Source organism: Zootoca vivipara, chromosome 14, assembly GCF_963506605.1.
Source record: "Zootoca vivipara chromosome 14, rZooViv1.1, whole genome shotgun sequence".
Taxonomy (NCBI): Eukaryota; Metazoa; Chordata; class Lepidosauria; order Squamata; family Lacertidae; genus Zootoca; species Zootoca vivipara.
In genome coordinates this window covers 3,578,338-3,597,433 of record NC_083289.1, presented here as the reverse complement: position 1 = coordinate 3,597,433, position 19,096 = coordinate 3,578,338, and the positions used below count along the sequence as shown (strand labels likewise).

The 19,096-nt window shown below is 45.0% G+C and overlaps 1 protein-coding gene across 1 annotated transcript in view; it reads right to left on the bottom strand.

Moving 5' to 3' along the window:
• Positions 1–392: 392 nt before the first annotated feature.
• Positions 393–19,096, bottom strand: part of FAN1 (FANCD2 and FANCI associated nuclease 1) — a 28,603-nt gene continuing 9,899 nt past the window's right edge. Inside the window, exons 4-14 of the mRNA XM_035130507.2 lie at positions 17,383–17,578; positions 15,497–15,730; positions 13,951–14,082; positions 10,520–10,628; positions 9,610–9,729; positions 9,244–9,408; positions 8,344–8,512; positions 5,110–5,213; positions 2,977–3,171; positions 1,991–2,119; positions 393–588 (exon numbers count right to left, since the gene is read on the bottom strand). Coding sequence (XP_034986398.2) covers positions 451–588; positions 1,991–2,119; positions 2,977–3,171; positions 5,110–5,213; positions 8,344–8,512; positions 9,244–9,408; positions 9,610–9,729; positions 10,520–10,628; positions 13,951–14,082; positions 15,497–15,730; positions 17,383–17,578 — 1,691 coding nt within the window. The 3' untranslated portion in view covers positions 393–450. The remainder of the gene's footprint in view (positions 589–1,990; positions 2,120–2,976; positions 3,172–5,109; positions 5,214–8,343; positions 8,513–9,243; positions 9,409–9,609; positions 9,730–10,519; positions 10,629–13,950; positions 14,083–15,496; positions 15,731–17,382; positions 17,579–19,096) is intronic.

Genomic DNA, 19,096 nt, shown 5'->3' with positions numbered 1-19,096 from the left:
ATGGCAATGCTCAGCACAGGCTGAAATGAGCCGCATGGTGTGATGGCAAGGTCACCACTACCACTTTGAATTGAGCCGAGCGACTACCCAGCAGTGTTGTTTCCAGAGAGAAACACAAGCCTGCTGCATTTTGCCTAAACCCGTGTAGCTGAGACATTCCTCATAGCATGAGACAACAGGCAGCTGCCAGGTTTAGCTGAGGCAATGCTTGATTTCCAGAGGGCTGTTGGAACAAGGAGAATCAGCCAGGGGTGCTATGTACAAGAAAGGGTGTAGAAGTTAACTTAATTCAGAGGATTCCCATGAAAATGAAAAGTCACATCCTTTCTCAGAATGACATCTGAGTATGTGTCGTCTTAGCAGCTGCATGCTAAAGGAACAAAAACACTGAAATGTGTCAAGCTTTTATTTTGTTACTCTGGCCCTGAGCCCAGCCACCACAATAGAGTCTCAGCTCAACCGTTTACTTTTAGATCCACTTGCAACCACATGGCAGACTTCCACTGCTGCACCCAGCTTCTGCAACTCGGCAAGCCATATCATCTGTTTGTGAGAAAGGCGGTCATTGGGGCCTTTGACTTCCACCAGCTGAAAAGTTGATTCAGAGAGAGAAGGAGAAGTTTCTCAGTAGGTTTCAAAGAACTGCTTTAAGGGAGTGGGCTGAAGGAGGACTAAGGGTTTACCGTTTTTTACATCCTATGCTCTGAGCCATGCCCGCCTTTCCCACTTAAATCACATGAAACCTGCCATGTTAATCTCTAGGTCCCTAGGGAGAGCCTTCCAACTCTTTTTAGTTACATTTCCATCCTAAACAGAAGTTGCAAGTTGCAAAGATTTGCAGCCAGTGCCAAATCAAACCAGAGCCAACCTGGGAAATGGGTTAGTTGCAAAACCATTGAAACAAATGAGCGCAAGCCAGGTGGCCTGTTGGCTCCAACCAGAGGAAAGCAATGATAGTGGCTCTTACAAACACTTTTAGCAGAAGGCTGAGTCTGAAACCCTGTCTTTTGTAGACATCACCCATCAGGAAAAATGATGGCATGGTTTCCTTATTTGTGGTTTGTGTGGAGAAAAGGGTGGGAAAAGGGGATGGGATGCAGAACTCAATTACTGGACATGTTTCATATTTATTTTTTGTAATACTGAATTGTTACAGGTGATATCCAAACAGTCCAACTTGGACCGATGCATTTTGAATCAGTGGACTTCACTGAAAAATTCAGATGCAATGGCTGCCTGAGGAAGCTAGTTTCATAGTATGTGTCTTTTGTTCTTCCCACAAGGGGAAAATAAAAACAAGTGTGCTTTCCTAAAGGTGCACAAGTTTTGCAGCCTGCAAAACACGTTTTTGGGGAGGAGGATTATTGGGATATTTGTTTAGCTGAAAAACAACAACCAACAGGATGCAAAATCATTATTCTGAGGATTTTTATTCAAGACTTGCAGCTTCATCCAGAGAATAATGATTGATATCTAATCAACTACTAGTGCTACCCATAATAGTATTCCATGGAAAACCACAGAATCAATAAAATTACAAAGAAACAAACCCAAGAATATGATACAACTAACACTTTAAAAAAAAAACCTGGCAAGCGAATCGTGCCTGCCAAACCTCTCTGAGGAGCAAGTAGTTCCACAGCATTGGGGCAACCACTGAAAAGGTTCTGCTCCAGCCTAATGCTGCTCCCTCCACATTCAGGCGCTGCCACTTGCTCCAAAGCAGCTCATGCTCAACGATAAAACATTCCAGCCTGGCTCCAACCACCTTCCAGATAGCCTGAGGCAGTTGGTGCTCAGAGCCCAGGCAGAGCTGCTGCTTATCAGCCTCATTTCTTGAGATAAACTGCTCAGATATCCTTTATACTGATGACTGCAAAAAAAATTTTGGGGGGGGGATTTCATTTGGCTCCACCTGTTGGACACTCTCATACATCACATCCCTGGCCTGTACACTCTGCAACTTTTAACAATGCAGCTGGGGTCAAACCTTAAAATGGTGATCTTCAGTTCTCCAAACGACGAGATCAGGGAGGCCGCCCCTGCAGTGACGCAGATCTCTGCTCAGCTGTCGACAAACTCCACTCAGGAAAGGACCCCCAAAGCAACACGCCAGGTGCTACAAAAAGAAAGACCACTTTTTCTCCCTTCTCCCAAACTACAAGGGGCTAGAAGATGGGGTGGGAACTCTGGATCATGAGCCCCTCTGCCCCCAACTTCATTCTCCAATGATAAGTGGTGGTGGTGGTGTTTAAAGGCTTGGCACAATGGAAGGATTTTGAGAAACCTTACTGCTGCCAAGAGGATGCCGACAGGAATCCACAAAGATCATCTCCTCCTCTGGGGAGGCTGGGAGCAGGCGAGAGAACAGAGTGGATGAATGAGCAAATGGATGTGTGTATGTGAAGCAGCATATATAACGACTGTAACTGTACACCAATGAGCACTAATTGACTTATGCAACAACCTTATTTGTTTTTGGTTTTCTTTTGTTTAATTTCATAAAATTTATTCAGGCACCAAAAAGAGTGCAATGAAGGTGCCTGCCTGATTTTTGACTGGCAGGGAGCTCCTAAGTGCAATTCTAACGATTCATCAACCAATTGCATATTCATTGATGTGAACACTGATAAGACTTCCATAGATTCATATTGCCACATTATTACATTGCTTGCCAAAATCCACTAACACTGCTCAGGCAGTGCTTAAGAACACGCCCCCCAGCCCCCCTCCAGAAGGGTTTTCTGCCATGCCATGGCTGTTGGGCTTTGCTTGCTTGCTTTCTAGCCTTAAATTCAGAGCAATTCAAAAACATTATGTTATAACTCATATACTTCAAATGCCATTTTTTCCAGTAAACTATAGAAGAGGCACAACGCCTCAAATTAAACTGAAGTATATCAAGCAAGATGGACACCTTCCCCTTTTCCTGTAAGAAGGGAACCAGCCTGAAATGAGCCAGGGCTTGATGCCTACCTGAGCCTGCTGGAGGGAAGAGAATCGGTCCCAGCTGATTAACGCTGCTGCTTTGCCCTCCTGAGCATTCCAGACATCCGCAATCCACTTTTCCAGGGTTTCAGGCGAAGCCTCATGCAGTAAGTGCAGCCTGGATTCAATGGCCTCCCTCCGGTTCTCATAGAAGCTGTCCGTGTACAGATCCAGGGGGGAAGTCTGCAGGAAACAGACAGTCAGTGCGGCCCAGTCCCTCACCTACTGCTTCCCCTGCAAGAAAGAGGCTGGCAACACAAACCACCTTCAGTTGCCAGGGTGCAGTAAAAGGCAGAGAAGCACACAAGTGGTAGTTTAGGGCTCATTTGGGTACTTAATACACTGTCCTCCTACTAAGTTAAATAAGGCAATCCATAAAGTAACACAGTCCTTAAAATACACAACAACAACAACAAAAACTAATGATTTTCTAATACAGTGGTGCCTCGCTAGACGAAATTAATTCGTTCCACGGGTCTTTTCTTATAGCGAAAAATTCGTCTAGCGAATCCCATAGGAATGCACTGAATTTTTTTCGACTTTTTTTTTGCCCATAGGAACGCATTAATTGAATTTCAATGCATTCCTATGGGAAACCACGATTCGCTAGACGAATTTTTCATAAAACGCATTCGTCTAGCGAGGCAAGCTCCGCTCGAAAAATCCTTTCGTTAAGCGGAAATTTCGTTAAGCAGGGCATTCGTTAAGCGAGGCACCACTGTAGCAGTAGCAACTAATCCATATATCCAGCCGGGTCTCTTCTCCGCAAACACCCACAGAAAATATGCATCTTAACCAGTCACCTAAAACTATGAAGAGATGGGACCAGACACATCTCAGTTTGGGAGAGGGGTCCACATGCAAAGAGCAACCACCAAAAAGGCCCCCACTGCACACTTCATCCAGGTGGGTTCTTTGCCTTTTGTGGGTCAGAACGGCTGGCTGAAGAACCTCAGGACCTCCACTTCATTTCCTCAGGGAGTCTGGCTCACAACTGTGTCTGGATGTCATCAAGTTGGCCCCAGGCTACACTTGAGTTGTGCTCTCTGGAGCCACAGAAGTAATGGCTCCTGGAATATGATTGGGAACATCTGGCAAGTATTCTGGTGCAGCGATAAGGAAACAGGAGCCTCAGTTTTTGACTCGGCCATGAAACCCACATGGACATAAAAACATAAGATGAGCCGGTCCAGCACCCCAACCCCAGAGTGGGCAACCAGAAGCCCCTTATGGGAAGCCCAAAAGCAGCACAGGATGGCAATAGCCCACTTGGGCTGTTGCTCCCCAGCTCTGCCTCTGATCTTGGATGTAGCAGAGAGCCATCCTGGCTAGTATGTGGCAGCCTTAGCCTGATCTTCCATGAATGTGAACATTAAAGCTGCCATCTAAGTGGGTGGCAGCAAATTCCACAGGTTAACTACACTGACATTCTTCGGTCCTGAATCTCCAACCTTTCAGCTTCATTAGATAAACACAAGGTCCGATGTGATAAGAGATGGGAGTAAAACTTCTCTATCCATTTCCTGCATATGGTGCTTGAACCTAGACACCCCCACTCTGTCTCCCCTTACTCAGGTTCTTTTCTCACAGGGGAACTGCTCCACCCTCTTGACCTTGGGCAGGTTCCTATCTCTGAGCCCTATCTTGCCTACCTCACAGGACTGATTTGAGGATCAAACAAGGGAAAGATGTATGTAACTAAAGAGAGAGGGAGTGAAGGATAAAAATGATTTATTATTATTATTATTATTATTATTATTATTATTATTATTATTATTACTTTTTCTGCAAGTTGTTGTGCGAATTAGCCATCACAATTCAGTGGCCCCTGCTCAGCCAACGCGTTCTCATAATTGCCTCCTCCTTATAGTTATTTTAAAGAGAATAATGAAGATGCAACTCAAGGCCACCAGCCCTACTCCAAAAACAGCCAGCAAATGCCAAATCCATCGTGCACAGGTATGCTTCCCGAAAGCTGTGTATTCTGCAACAAAATTCCCAAAGTTGTTTTTGAGGTGTTTCTCTGGGAGAATTCTGCAACTTTAAAAGAAGCTGTTTTCAATATCCTTTTCAAACATCATCTACAAGAATAAAAAGCCCTTTAAAAATAAACAAACATACCTGGTAAGGATTCCTGAAGACATCAGGGATGCCATCCATGAAGAGAATATCCCACATCAAGAGGCTGTAGAGGGTGCTGAACGTAGATCCTTCGCCATGAATCCCTGAGGAATTATCACAGCATCACAATCATGAAAGCCACTACAGGGTATTTAAGTTGCCAACCAAAAATTGTTACCTCTGACACCCAGTTTATCAAACACAAAGCTCTAAGATGCACAGAGTACAACCCAAAATGATTTGAAAATCGGCAATAATGGGGACTTCTGGGAGGAAACACTAGTTGTTGACTGCCGACACTCCTGTTGGCAGAGATAATTATGTGGTGATTAACGATAACCAAGACATAAACTTGCTTGTCATGCCCTCCCTTTTTGAGATAGTGAGACCTGGGATTATCCTCACATGCTCTGAAGAAAGTCGTTTGTCACACTGGACACAATAATTTTTTGTGTAATCAATTTTTATTGAAGGTTTTCCACATAAGATACTATAAAAATAGAGGGGGGGAGATGGGTAAAGGAACAGAAAAAAGAAGGGAAAGAAGAAAAAAGGAAATTACTAAATCTTCCTTCTTTGGTGTCATTTCTAGAAGGTGTTGTAAGTCTTCATAGAACTGATCGATTTCAGTTTCTTCAGAAGCAGTAGTTGGTGCATAAACTTGGATTAAAGGACCCCTGACCATTAGGTCCAGTCGTGACCGACTCTGGGGTTGCGCGCTCATCTCGCATTATTGGCCGAGGGAGCCGGCGTATAGCTTCCAGGTCATGTGGCCAGCATGACAAAGCCACTTCTGGCAAACCAGAGCAGCACACGGAAACGCCGCTTACCTTCCCGCTGTAGCGGTTCCTATTTATCTACTTGCACTTTGACGTGCTTTCGAAACTTGGATTACAGTGATGTTAAAAGGTCTGCCTTGGATTCATATTGAGATCATTCTATCATTTTTGAGAACAAAGTTGGTTAAACAGTTCAAAAATGTAGAAAATCCAAATTCAATGTAGTTTCTTCTTTTTACCACTGGTGTCGCTGTTTGCAATTTACAGATCCTCCTGTCTCTTTAATGGCATCGATTTTTCTCGTCTTTAACTCCACCTCTCGTTTTACTCTTTCTTCTTCATTCCTCTTCCTGTGCTCTCAGAAAGACAAGCCCATTTCAAACACACGCTACGCCATTTTCCAGACCATGTGAGTCATTTCTTAATTAATACTCCCAATTTATACAGTCTCTTTCTCTTTCTACTTCTTTCTTTCTATTTTCTCTTTTCTGTCCCTTCTCCCTCGCTGTATGCCCTGAAGTTGTGATGCACTATAGTATACTTCTTTTAACTGGCTCTTTTTTGTCCCAAACTGCTACAGTATTCCTGTTATTTTCCTTTTCTTATTGATATTTGTTTGTTTAGTTATCCTGTGATGATTTACATATAATGAGCAGGATTCCGGTCAAGTTCTTATTAAAATTCTCCCTTTGTCGGTACTCTGCGTCCTGTTCTTTGGGATGTGAACATGCAGTCTTTTAGACCACCGCTGTCTGCGTTTCGTCTTATCGAACTGTGCAATCCAGATAAATTCCCTTTTAGCCTCTTTATCAATCCTTGGTGGACTTTTAGCTTATTGTTAGGGATTAAAAAGCTGGAAATTACCCTCGCTTAGCTCCTTCGGGTCTCAAGACTTACTGCCGGGGGTTGCTCTCGTCCTGGTGTCTGGCGTTCTCCATCTTCTCACCTCTCTTATGACGCGAGTTCCGGAAAACCCTTTCTGACACCACAGGATTTTCTCGGTCTTGGGTCACCCCCTAGACCTTTCCGGGGTTCGTGTAGCCCTCACGTTGCCCCCCCTTACCCCTTTGGCAGCTTCTTTGTCTGCGGAGCTCCCGCAGAGCTCACCCGATTTGGAATGCGAGGAAACCGGAAGTCCTCAATCTGATAATTCTATCAACTGTTTGTCCAGTAATCATCGCATGGTACCGATGAGAAATGAGGCATTCAGCAGGATTTTTGCCATCTAATTTTTGCCAACTAATTACCATATGTCAGTTTCTTTAGTTCTTTTGTTCCACATTTTGTTCCCACACAGATAAGGCTGAGTTTCGTTTTTCACATATAAACTACGGAGAGCTAGATGTTATAAGTTATAGGTTTAAGTGAGAATTAGAACTTCTTGTCAGTTATTACCTTTTGTATTAATCTGTGATTAAGGTAAGCTTTTCCCCCTTGGTTTTAACCTTTAAAAGGAGGTTAGTCGGCCTGGTGCCCTAATTTAAGGGCAATTATGCAGTGCTTTAGAGTCTAATGGATGTTTCTTGCTTGAGATGCTTCTCTACCCCCCAGAAAACTTCTTTGTTCTTGGGGTGACAAATGTCTTCTTCTAAGCATGTGAGGCTAACTCAAATGGGAGTTTTGGTAACCAAGATATATAATGATATATAACCCAGTTACCTTAAATTACCACATAATTATCTCTGCTGACAGGAGTGTCAGCAGTTGATGCCTAGTCCGCCATCACCTTCTCCAGATGTCCCCAGAGACAAAAAGGTTTTGGATGCGGAGGAGCATCTTAGGAGCGAGAAACCGCCATCGTGCCCAGATGTGACATAATAGCCCTCAAGGTTAGCCTTCAGGGCATCAGGTCAGCAAAACCTCCCTTCTTTCAACTACTTTAGAACTTGGAAGCAATTACAACTTGGGTGACTTAAGTGCCAGCTAATTTTCCGGACACAAGATGATTGCTACATAAGAAGAGGCATTAACAAAAGGCTGCAAAACAAAGCAAAAAGTTTGTCTTAATTATTGGTGATTAAGAAAGTTTACGAACAGAAAGTCGGCCATGATTTACCACTTCCTGGTGATTCCATTCTGTGAGGAAATTATCTGTTCCCTAGTATCTGGCAGGGGGCGGGGTTTGTGAAGGAGGGGAAGGAGCTGCACTGAAACTGCAGAATCCATAAAACCTCCTCGCTGTAGGGCGTTTTTAACCAGCTTCAGCTTGACCGCAAGTTTTTTCATACATTGGTTACCTTGAGGTTTGATAACTGTAAAGCATGCTTACATAAGGCTGAGGTCAGGGCCTGGTCTGGAAGCTTAATGGCGGAGTGGGAATTTGAACCCTGGTCTTCCAGGTCGTAGTCCAAAGCCACACTGGCTGCTTCTTGGTCACATGGCAGTGTGACAGAGCATGGGGAGGGAGGGGCAGAGTGCTGGCTGATAGCTTTCTATAGCAACGGCCAGCCATTACCTTGATCAAAGCCATGCTGCTTGTAGTGGGCTAATGCCAGCTCCTCGACAGAGCACACCACAGTGGAGGGCTCAAGGTCTTCTCCCGGGTCTTTGCCACCGACGTCTTCCATGATAAACATAGACTTCCCCATTCCAGTCTGTGGGCACAGCTTTCCTTTGATGGTAACCTGAGCAAATCAAAACTACTGTATTGATGTTTTTACTTTTGCTACTACAACACCATGCTTTTTCCCAGTGTGTCACCATGCTATACAGTCATTTAGTAAAACTCAATATATCCAGCTGGTTTATACCAACTCAGACTATTTACTAACCCCCCTTCCAAGAGAGACTCTTTTTCTAACTGCAGGCACACGATGGGTTGAACTGGGAACCTTTTGCATGCAAAGAGCAGGTGCTACTACTGAGTTATCTGAATGGGGCAATATGCCACACACAAAAACACTTCCTCTGGGATCATGTTAGTTTGCATCAAATAATTGCTACCACCCTGCATTGTGACAATAAAAGCTCCGGCCCTGCATCCTGCACCCCCTCCCCTAGCTCCTCCTGCTCAGACTTTTCCCCTGCCTTCAGCCCTGGCTCCTGCCTTGCAGCAAAACCCCATAAACCGCTGCCCCCTTCCCCTGGGTCACTCTCTGGCCCCACAGCCTCTGCCACCCATTCCTCAGTGCCCTGCCAGTCCCTGACACATGCTGGGTTCACATGTACAAACACACCACCTTTGGCTAAACAAACCATGGATTAGCATTATGTGTGAACTGGGTGTGAACCATTTTGGAAGCCAAGATGAAAAAAAAAAAAACACAACAGTCTGGCACCTTTCGACATTCCCAATTTATAAATGTACACCAGACCACAAAAGAGAGGCTTCTCCAGACATCTAATAGCTACTCACATGGGCAACATCTTCCACAGAAAGAAGCGGCAGATCTTGGAGGAGATGCCCTATCTTCTTACACGCTGAGGAATTTTGTATCCTCTGGGCTCGCTGGGAGAGGGAGAGTCGATGGCCTGTGCGAACAAATGGGTCCTGGAGACCTTTCCTGATGCACCTGATGGCCTAGCAGACAAGCAAGCATTGCAGAGAGGTGAGCAAATGGACCCCCCCCCCAACCAAACCAGGAGGGGCAGGTGGATGTCCTCAAGCACAAGTTGCCCCATCCAGGGCTGACAGCCAGATGGAAGGTGCTTGTGGGAGAGGAAGGAGAGAAGACATCACCCTTCCAAGCAAGGTACAAGGGGCAGAGATGGGTGCATTTACCTCCTCTGTGTCTTTCAAGTGCTGGTGCAAGTTAAGAGCCAGGCGATCCCACCACCTTCCTCGGCTGGCGGAACAATAAACGTCTTGGGCCAAAAGATCCTGAAGCTGTTCCACTGCCTCCTAGGGCAGACACGGGCAACGGTCAAAAAAAGGTGTGTAGCTTGGTGACCAAGGGACTAAGCCAGGGATAGCTAACCTGTGGCCCTCAAACCACGCTGGACTCCCAGATCTCACCAGCCCTGGTCAGAATGGTCAATGGTCAAAAGATGATGCGAGTTTAGATATCCAGTAACACTGGAGGGGGCCACACTGACCATTCCTGGACACTGCTGTGAATTGGGAAACTCCTATCTCACTCCTTGCCTCTGCCACGAACTCTCTAGGTGGCCCTGGGGCAAGCTGGAACGCCAGCTTTCTATAGCTGCATTATGGGTGCACTCAAGTAATAGAGGCCTCTCTTACAGGGTCTGTTGTGAGGATTATGGCAAGGGAAAGTATGTGAAGCACTTCAAAGACTTTAATCTGCAATACAGAAAAGCTTAGTAGTAAAACGTGGCAGTGGCCCTGCAACAAAAGTTGCCTGAGTGTTAAGCAGTTTTTTGTCTCTACTTTTAGCAATCTTCAGGGTTTCCACCAAGCCCGTTGACACCTGCCCGCTTGTGCCCTTTTGGCCACAAAGCCTGAACACTGGAATTCGACACCAGTTGCAGCCAGGACAGGTTGGTCCTCTCAGAGCTTCCAGTTGGCTTTATGACTTTGTTACAGAAGTGCTTGTTGTCTGGCATTCCCTGGCCCCAATGGAATACATCTCAATCATTTTTAATTCTGGATTTTTTAATTGCTGTAACCTGCCCTGGGACCTGCTGGTGAAAGGCAGGTAATGTATTTATTATTAATTATTATTAATTACCTTATACATATGTAGTCTCTGCAAGATCTCAACACCCTGGGAGAAGATATGTGTGTACACCCACCCAACAGTGAAACGCCTCAAGTATTCCGGGAGGGCTGCATGGTACCTGTAAAGGGTGGGGGGCCAAACACAGTCTTTGTCATGGAACTGCCCACTCTAGCTGCGATTCCTGTACTGCATGGGGTTTGAATAGATGACCCCCTGGATCCCTTTCAACTCTGCAATTCTATGATTCTATGAAAAAGCCTGGAGATGGGCAATTGCTTAGGAGAAGCAAAAGCTGTAAGACAGCCACCATTTCCTGCAATGCACAGGTATCCCTCCTATTGCTATGTCAGGAGAGAGTCACAGCTCAGTGGTAGGTAGAGGACCAGCGCTGCACACAGAAAGTCCCAGGTTCAATCCCTGCCATCTCCAGGTGGAGATGGGGAATACCCCTGCCATACCCCTGCCTGAGATCCTGCCTAGAGTACAGTATAGGCATTACTGATCTAGATAGGCCAACAGCCTGGTACAGTACAGCACAGCCTTCCGTCTTTCTAGGAAGGGGTTATAGCTTAGTGCAGCTGTTCTCAACGGGTGTGGCAGGACAGGATGGCAACTGTGGTGGTAAGATTCAGGAACAATCAAATAAACACTTAAACATTTCAGTGTGTAGCATGCCACTGGACTCTTTTTGGATATACAACCAGAAACAGTATCCATGCCTTGGCTATTCTTCTATAGTTCTCTATGACATATTGTTGTGAACAAGGATTTTCAACACTGACAAATATGAAAGATCAGAAAAGAGAAAGACTTCTTTGTAGTGATGAGGAGACAAGAGTTTGTCTCAAATTAGACCTAATACAAATGAGATTACCCAAGGTCACACACACCCCTCATTGAGTTAAGGTACATATGTAAGAAGCTTTTTTATAATTATATTTTGGGAAGGATTCATGTTCTTACATAGCTGTATTGCTATATATTTTCTGGATGTCCCATGAAACAGTAGTGTTCTATGTTATAAATCAAGCACTGCTAGGAGTCATTTCTTTTTGTTTTCCAATGTATGTCAATAAAAAAAATTGGAGTGGCCTGAGCAATTTTTTATTCTGGATGTGTAACCCTAAGAAAATATTTTGAGAACCACTGGCTTAATGGTAAGAGCATCCATTTTAAACACAGAAGATGCCAGGTTCAATCCCAGGCATCCCCAGGTCAGGCTGAAAACGTCCCATCAGAAGCCCCAGGGAGCCACTGCCAGGAGCATAGACTAAAGGGAGCAAGATGCAACACTGGTCTGGCTTGAGCTAAGGCCACTTCCGGCAGCCGGTCATCCCAGATCAAATAGGTTGGTTCACTATGAAGTCCAGCAAGGGCAGGGGGAGGAGATACTGGGTGGAAACAGTAGTGAGATGAGGATGCATACAACAAACAATTATCTGAGCTCTGCTGGATTGGAACGAAGGAGCCCCATCTAGTCCAGCAACCTGTTCTTACAGTGGCCAACCAAAGGCCCATCATGGGAAACCAGCAAGCAGAACCTGAGTGCAACAGCAGCACCCACTGCCCACCGCAATTACGATTCAGAGGCCTTCAGCTCTCTAAAATAAAAGACATTAAAAAATTGTCCAGTAGCACCTTAGAGACCAACTACGTTTGTTCTGGGTATAAGCTTTTGTGTGCCTGCCCACTTCTTCAGATTTATTTCGACTGTGCCAGACCAACATGGCTACCTACTTGAATCTAAAATAAAAGAGTTGTCTGTGTTCAGCATAAAAGTAACATGGAAGGAAGGCAGGACTACGTTTTGAAGGCAGTTGGCCAAATATCCAGAGCAGTTCACTGTAACTCTACAGAATCCTTTTGGAAGCAGAAGAGTCAACATGAGGCTGGTTCCCATATGCACAGGGTAAAGAGGTCTTGCAAAAGGCCTCCCACATGGCCAAATCCCATGACAACAAAGACTCGCCAGGGTACTGAAGAAAGCTTATGCCACAATAGATGTTAGCCTTCTCAAAGGAATCTTTTGAACTATGAACTATAAACTGTAAAATGAGGCCCTTCATTATTCCCTTGAATTTCTGGCCAGGAATAATATCCTAAGCTATTCAAGGGCTTTACTGTCAAGAATAAATTTGCCTGCAAGCTCTTTTTCCGGGGGAAATGAAAACCCACTTCCCAATTCACCTCTGCGGAGCTGAGGAACAAAAACATGGAACTGTAACAAATAAACTTATCAATGCTTCCTAGAATACCAAAGCTGCAAACAAAACAGACTCTGGTTTATTTTTAGCAGAGAACATGAGCCACTTGTCAAAGGCAGGCTACACCTGCCCTGGAATCAGCCCTGATCCTGGATGCCCAGGTCTCTGCAGTGGCCAGGATTGCCTTTGCACAGATAAAGCCACTGTACCAGGGGCATCTATTCCTGGAGATGCCTGATCTGTCCACAGTGACACTCACCTTACCAATAGTTACATCCCATTGGATTTCTGTAACACGAGGGGCTGCCTTTGAGAGGTCCTCAGAAATTTCAGCTGTCCCAAGGAGCTGCAGCCTGACTGTGGAACAGGGCTGGTTATAGGGAGCACAAAACTCCCTCATGAGAGCAGCTCTCCACTGGCTGTTTCTGGGAACAATTCAAAGTGCTGCTTATGACCCATAAAGCCCTTATGGCTTAGGCTCAGGCTATTGGAAGGACTGTATTCTCCCACATGAAGCTGCCCAGCTCTTCAGGCAAGGCCCTTTTCTCAGTCCCGCCTCCCTCCCAGGCAGGGCCAGCTCTAGGTAGACCCCCGGTGGTGCGGTGCGCCAGGGCTTCGCCGCACGGAAACCATGCTGCGCCCTGCGAGGGCAAGGGCGCTGGAGCGATCTCCGCCCCTCAGCACCAGGGTGCGCGACCTGCTCGAGACTGCCCTGCTCCCAGGCACATCTGGTGCAGACATGGGAAGAGGGACTTCTCAGCGGCTGCTCCTAGACTCTGGAAAGCCTTTCCTGGAGAAGCCAGATTGGCTCCTTACTTCTTGTCCTTCGTCCATAAGGTGAAGACTGCTTTATTCCTGCAGGCTTTGGGGAAATGACTGTTTTAAAAGAAAGGGCTTTTAATAGTGCTGTGCTATTTTTACATCTTTTAAATGCTATTATAGTTTAATGACTTTTTAAACTGTATCTTATGTTTTGAACTTTTGGTGTTTTATCCATGATTAATCGGGGGGTCACCTTGAGTCCTGCTTCTGGCAGAAAGGTGGGAATAATAATAATAATAATAATAATAATAATAATAATAATAATAATAATAATAATACAGAAATGAGATCACACTTTGTTTCAGCCCCCCCCCCCCGCTTTTTTGAGTATAACTTGCATCAAGCCGTAGCCCACAAATGTGTTCACTGCAGATCACCCCCCTCGCCTCCTCCTGCTCCACTCAGCCTTCATACCACAAAGAAAAATGTTCCTTCAACTCCTGCCAGCTTTCTTTGGCCACCTCATAGAGTCTGTGCGCCTCCTTCCAGTTCCCACGAGTCACAGCCACAGAGATGTCGTTTGACAAGTACGCAGCACTGGCATACCTAATAAGAAATAATAATAATAATAATAATAATAATAATAATAATAATAATAATAATAATAATTTAAAGCAATTCTTTCAAGATGAAGGCCACCATCTTAGAACAGATGATGCTGTAGCATTTGTTTATGCAATAGATTTATATCCCAGCTTTTAGAGATGAAACCTTTCTTCCAAGGTGCCTCACAATTATTAAGCAAATTCACACAACAGATTTTAAAAGATAGTTTTAAAACAACTACTTAACAATAAAGATTACTACTATAGCAGCAGCCAGCAATTGAATTAGAACAGCATTCAGCCTGGTAATTCCTCAGAGTTACAGAAGGATGTACCACCATAATAACAGCCACCCAACTAAGATCTGTAAAATCTACCTTCCCTTCCTAAAGCACCCCAGCCAGGTGCCCTTCAGGTGCTTTAGGAAGCAACTTCCATCAGACCTAGCTGACACAGCTTGATCTGCATCTAGAGAGCGCCAGGTTGGGGAAGACTGCCTACAATTATGGTAAAAGTAAAGAGAGCCAGTGTGGTGTAGTGGTTAAGAGCGGTAAGACTCCTAATCTGGGGAACCGGGTTCGCGTCTCCGCTCCTCCACATGCAGATGCTGGGTGACCTTGGGCTAGAGGTGGTTGGGTAAGTGGACCTCAACATATGAACGTTCTTTTCTTTTCCACATACTGTGGGTTTCAGATATTTAATGTTTAAATTTGCATGTGGCTTTTAAATTTGCATCACTGTCGGAACAATCAAATACCAAAACATTTCAAAACATAATATATCAACATATTGATCAAGTCAATGGCCCATCTAGTCAAGCATCCTGTTCTCACAGTGGGAAAGCTGCAAACAGGATCCGAGCAGCAGAGCACTCTTCCCTGACAATCCAAAAACCGACTCAGTTGGATTAGAGGAACATTGCAACATTTTAAACTCATCATAAAGCAAACGTAGCAATTCATGAGAAACATGTCAATGGATGGATGGAAGGAAGGAAGGAAGGAAGGAAGGAAGGAAGGAAGGAAGGAAGGAAGGAAGGAAGGAAGGAAGGAAGGAAGGGGAGGAGGAGGAGGAGGAGGAGGAGGAGGAGGAGGAGGAGGAGGAGGAGGAGGAGGAGGAGGAGGAGGAGGAGGAGGAGGAGGAGGAGGAGGAGGAGGAGGAGAAGAAGAAGAAGAAGAAGAAGAAGAAGAAGAAGAAGAAGAAGAAGAAGAAGAAGAAGAAGAAGAAGAAGAAGAAGAAGAAGAAGAAGAAGAAGAAGAAGAAGAAGAAGAAGAAGAAGAAGAAGAAGAAGAAGAAGAAGAAGAAGAAGAAGAAGAAGAAGAAGAAGAAGAAGAAGAAGAAGAAGAAGAAGAAGAAGAAGAACTACAGCAAGAAGGGGGGAAACAGTATCCAGGGCCTTCTGGATGCCTCCCTACCGGATGAAATCATCCCGATCCTGGAAGATCTGGGTTTTCCTGTTGACTGTGTAACTGGGGAAAATCATGCGACCCATGTTCACCATGAGGACGGTGGAAAGTTGTCCTTGGCCACCACTTCCAGCTTCTTCATCCTCCACTAGGTCAGTCAGGGAAAAGAGCAGCAGCACCCGTGAGAAGACTGTCTGGGGAACTTTATGAAGCCTGACGGATCTGCCAGCCACATCTTTTGCTCTGAGGAGTATGCAACAACAACAACAAGGAAAAGGAAAGTCAACATGAACTAAACACCCTCAGGTCTTCTACAGAGATGCTTGCTTAGAATTATGTCCCAGCGTCCAATGGGGCTGACTCTTTAGTAAGGGATTTTAAAGTAAAAAAACCATGTTTTTTCAACTGCTTCTCTGGCAGATTACTAGGCTGCCAGGGAAATTCACAGCTTAGGCCAGGGGTTGCCAAGTGGTTTGGTTTTCCTTTACCAAACCCAGGCCCACTATACCGTGCAGCCTACAAAATATTAATTCAAGAGATTGTACAGGACTCTAGCCCCCTTAACGTGACGCCAACAACTTAACAAAATGGTAAGTGACCAAATGGTTTAGGGACTGAATCAGTTTTTCCCTCCCCTCAGCAAAGCACACACAAACCAGGAAAAGGCAATATTCCTGTTCCAAATTTTATTTAAAAGGTTAAAACAAGACAACTTAAAAACCAGTGCACATTTCTTAAAGAGGTTAGACAGGAAAATAACAAAAGTACATAATTTTCCTAGCTAATACATATGTATAGATCAGAGTTCCAATACATGAAGTCGTAGGGTGACGAGGGTCCGCAGACCACTCCCTCTCACAGCCTCAGGCTGAGCAGAGTCCTTGGCAAGCTGCAGTTTGCAAAGTGCAAAGTTCCATTACCGGAGCAACTATTCTTATCCAATTTGCCCCCGTGGGGTTCTGTTTTTGAACCAATCAAATAACTGGATTAATTAAGACTTGCCAATGACTTTAGGTGTAAAGCATAACTCACAGCTGACCATAGTTAGGCAACTAAGTGGACCCTGGAATGTCTGAGGGTGACTCCTCATTTCTTCTCAATCTAATTGATGTAGGACAGACCTTCAGGTGGAAAAGGGTCTCCTGATCTTTTTTTGACCTATTCCACATCCTCCTTTCGCATACCACAGCCCAGCTATTCGAATGTAAGGTAAAGGTAAAGGGACCCCTGACCATTAGGTCCAGTCGTGACCGACTCTGGGGTTGCGCTCATCTCGCATTATTGGCCGAGGGAGCCAGCGTATAGCTTCCAGGTCATGTGGCCAGCATGACAAAGCCGCTTCTGGCAAACCAGAGCAGCACATGGAAACGCCGTTTACCTTCCCGCTGTAGCGGTTCCTATTTATCTACTTGCATTTTGATGTGCTTTCAAACTGCTAGGTTGGCAGGAGCTGGGACCAAGCAACGGGAGCTCACCCCGTAGCAGGGATTCGAACCGCCGACCTTCTGATCAGCAAGCCCTAGGCTCTGTGGTTTAACCACAGCGCCACCTGGTAAATCAGGGCTAATCAGATAACAGATGGGCCTCTTTACAGCTTTGAGGCAATTAACTCACCTTCTACAAAAAGACTAAATGTGGGGGGGGGGGGAGAGAGAGAGGGTAGAGACTGGCTCAAAGAACCAGTTTGCATTCTTTACTATGGAGTTTCCCCTTTCTCCCATCATGCCCCACGATAAATGAACCAAAGTTTCTATAAGTTCTATAATTCCTATTTCCATGACAGCATCTTTTACTGAGGTTGCAGAATCCAGCTGTACCCTGGATGGCCCTGGTGCAGAATTCTGGTGTTTTTATTTCTTCATTTTAGCAGGGAAGGCACTCAAAAGTTAAGTTACCTTTTCAGAATCACATTCCCAACGCCGGCTTGGTTCCTGCTGAAGACTGAGCGCTGTTTTGACAAGTGAAGGAAATCTTCCAGGAGCTGCTGTTTCTGTGCATTTGGGTTTGGCAGGTGGAAGACCTTTGCTAAGGTTTTCAGCTCAGGGGCAGAAAGCAAGTCAAGAGCCTCAGACAGATCTTCTAATTCTGCCTCTGCAGGTACACAGGGGGAAATGGAAGAATAATGCAAGTGACTCCCCGTAGATACCCAAGTCCTTTGCTACATGGAATTACAAAGAATGCCACACAGACATTGTGTAAGTTACGACACATCCTGTGCTTAAAGCCTGAGGTTTTAGTGCCTTATTACACACACACCACACATATTTGTTGGATGTCAAACTCAGCCAAGAGCATAAGGTCAAACAGATTCCTCACTGGCCTTGTAGACAATTTCATTGTCCAGGAAGTAGGATCAGCCATTTTAGATCTGGTCCTAACCAATAGGGATGACCTGGTTAGTGGGGTAGAAGTGGCAGGATCATTAGGTGGGAGTGACCATGCTCTTCTGGAGTTTATTATACAGCGGAAAGGAACAACCAAGCATACTAAGACTCAAATTCTAGACTTCAAGAAAGCCAACTTTAATGACAAAAGGGAAGGGAGTTCATGATGGTTGGGAATTCGTTAAAAGGGAGATATTAAATGTACAACTTCAGGCAATACCAATGAGACGGAAACATGGAAGGTGCCTAAAGAAGCCAGAGTGGCTATCTCAAAAACTTTTAACTGAGTTAAGATTTAAAAGGGATATGTACAAAAAATGGAAGAAGGGGGAAACCACCAGACAGGAATTCAAACAAATAGCCAGCACGTGTAGAGACAAAGTCAGAAAAGCTAAAGCACAGAATGAACTCAGGCTTGCTAGAGAGGTTAAAAGCAACAAAAGGGGCTTTTATGGGTATGTCCGTAGGAAAAGGAAGAACAAGGAAACAGTGGGGTCACTTAGAGAAGATGGTGAAATGCGAACAGGGGACAGAGAAAGGGCAGAACTCCTCAATACCTTCTTTGTCTCAGTCTTCTCCAAAAAAGAAAACAATGCTCGACCTGAAGAATATGGAGCAGATGATTCAGCAGGGGAAACACAGCCCAGAATAAGTAAGGAGGTAGTACAAAAATACTTGGCTAGTTTAGATGTATTCAAGTCTCCAGGGCCAGATGAACTACATCCAAGAGTATTAAAAGAACTGGCAGAGGTGATTTCAGAACCACTGGCTGTAATCTTTGAGAATTCCTGGAGAACAGGCAAAGTCCCAGCAGACTGGAGGAGGGCAAATGTTGTCCCTATTTTCAAAAAGGGGGAAAGAGAGGACCCAAACAATTACCGCCCAGTCAGCCTGACATCAATACCAGGAAAGATTCTAGAGCAAATCATTAAGCAAATGGTCTGTGAGCACCTAGAAAGGAACGCTGTGATCACTAAAAGTCAGCATGGGTTTCTGAAAAATAGGTCATGTCAGACTAATCTGATCTCATTTTTTGACAGAGTCACAAGCCTGGGAGATAAAGGGAATGCTGTGGATGTAGCTGGGCATGTTTAGCCTGGAGAAGAGAAGGTTAAGGGGTGATATGATAGCCATGTTCAAATATATTAAAGGATGCCATATAGAGGAGGGAGAAAGGTTGTTTTCTGCTGCTCCAGAGAAGCGGACACGGAACAATGGATTCAAG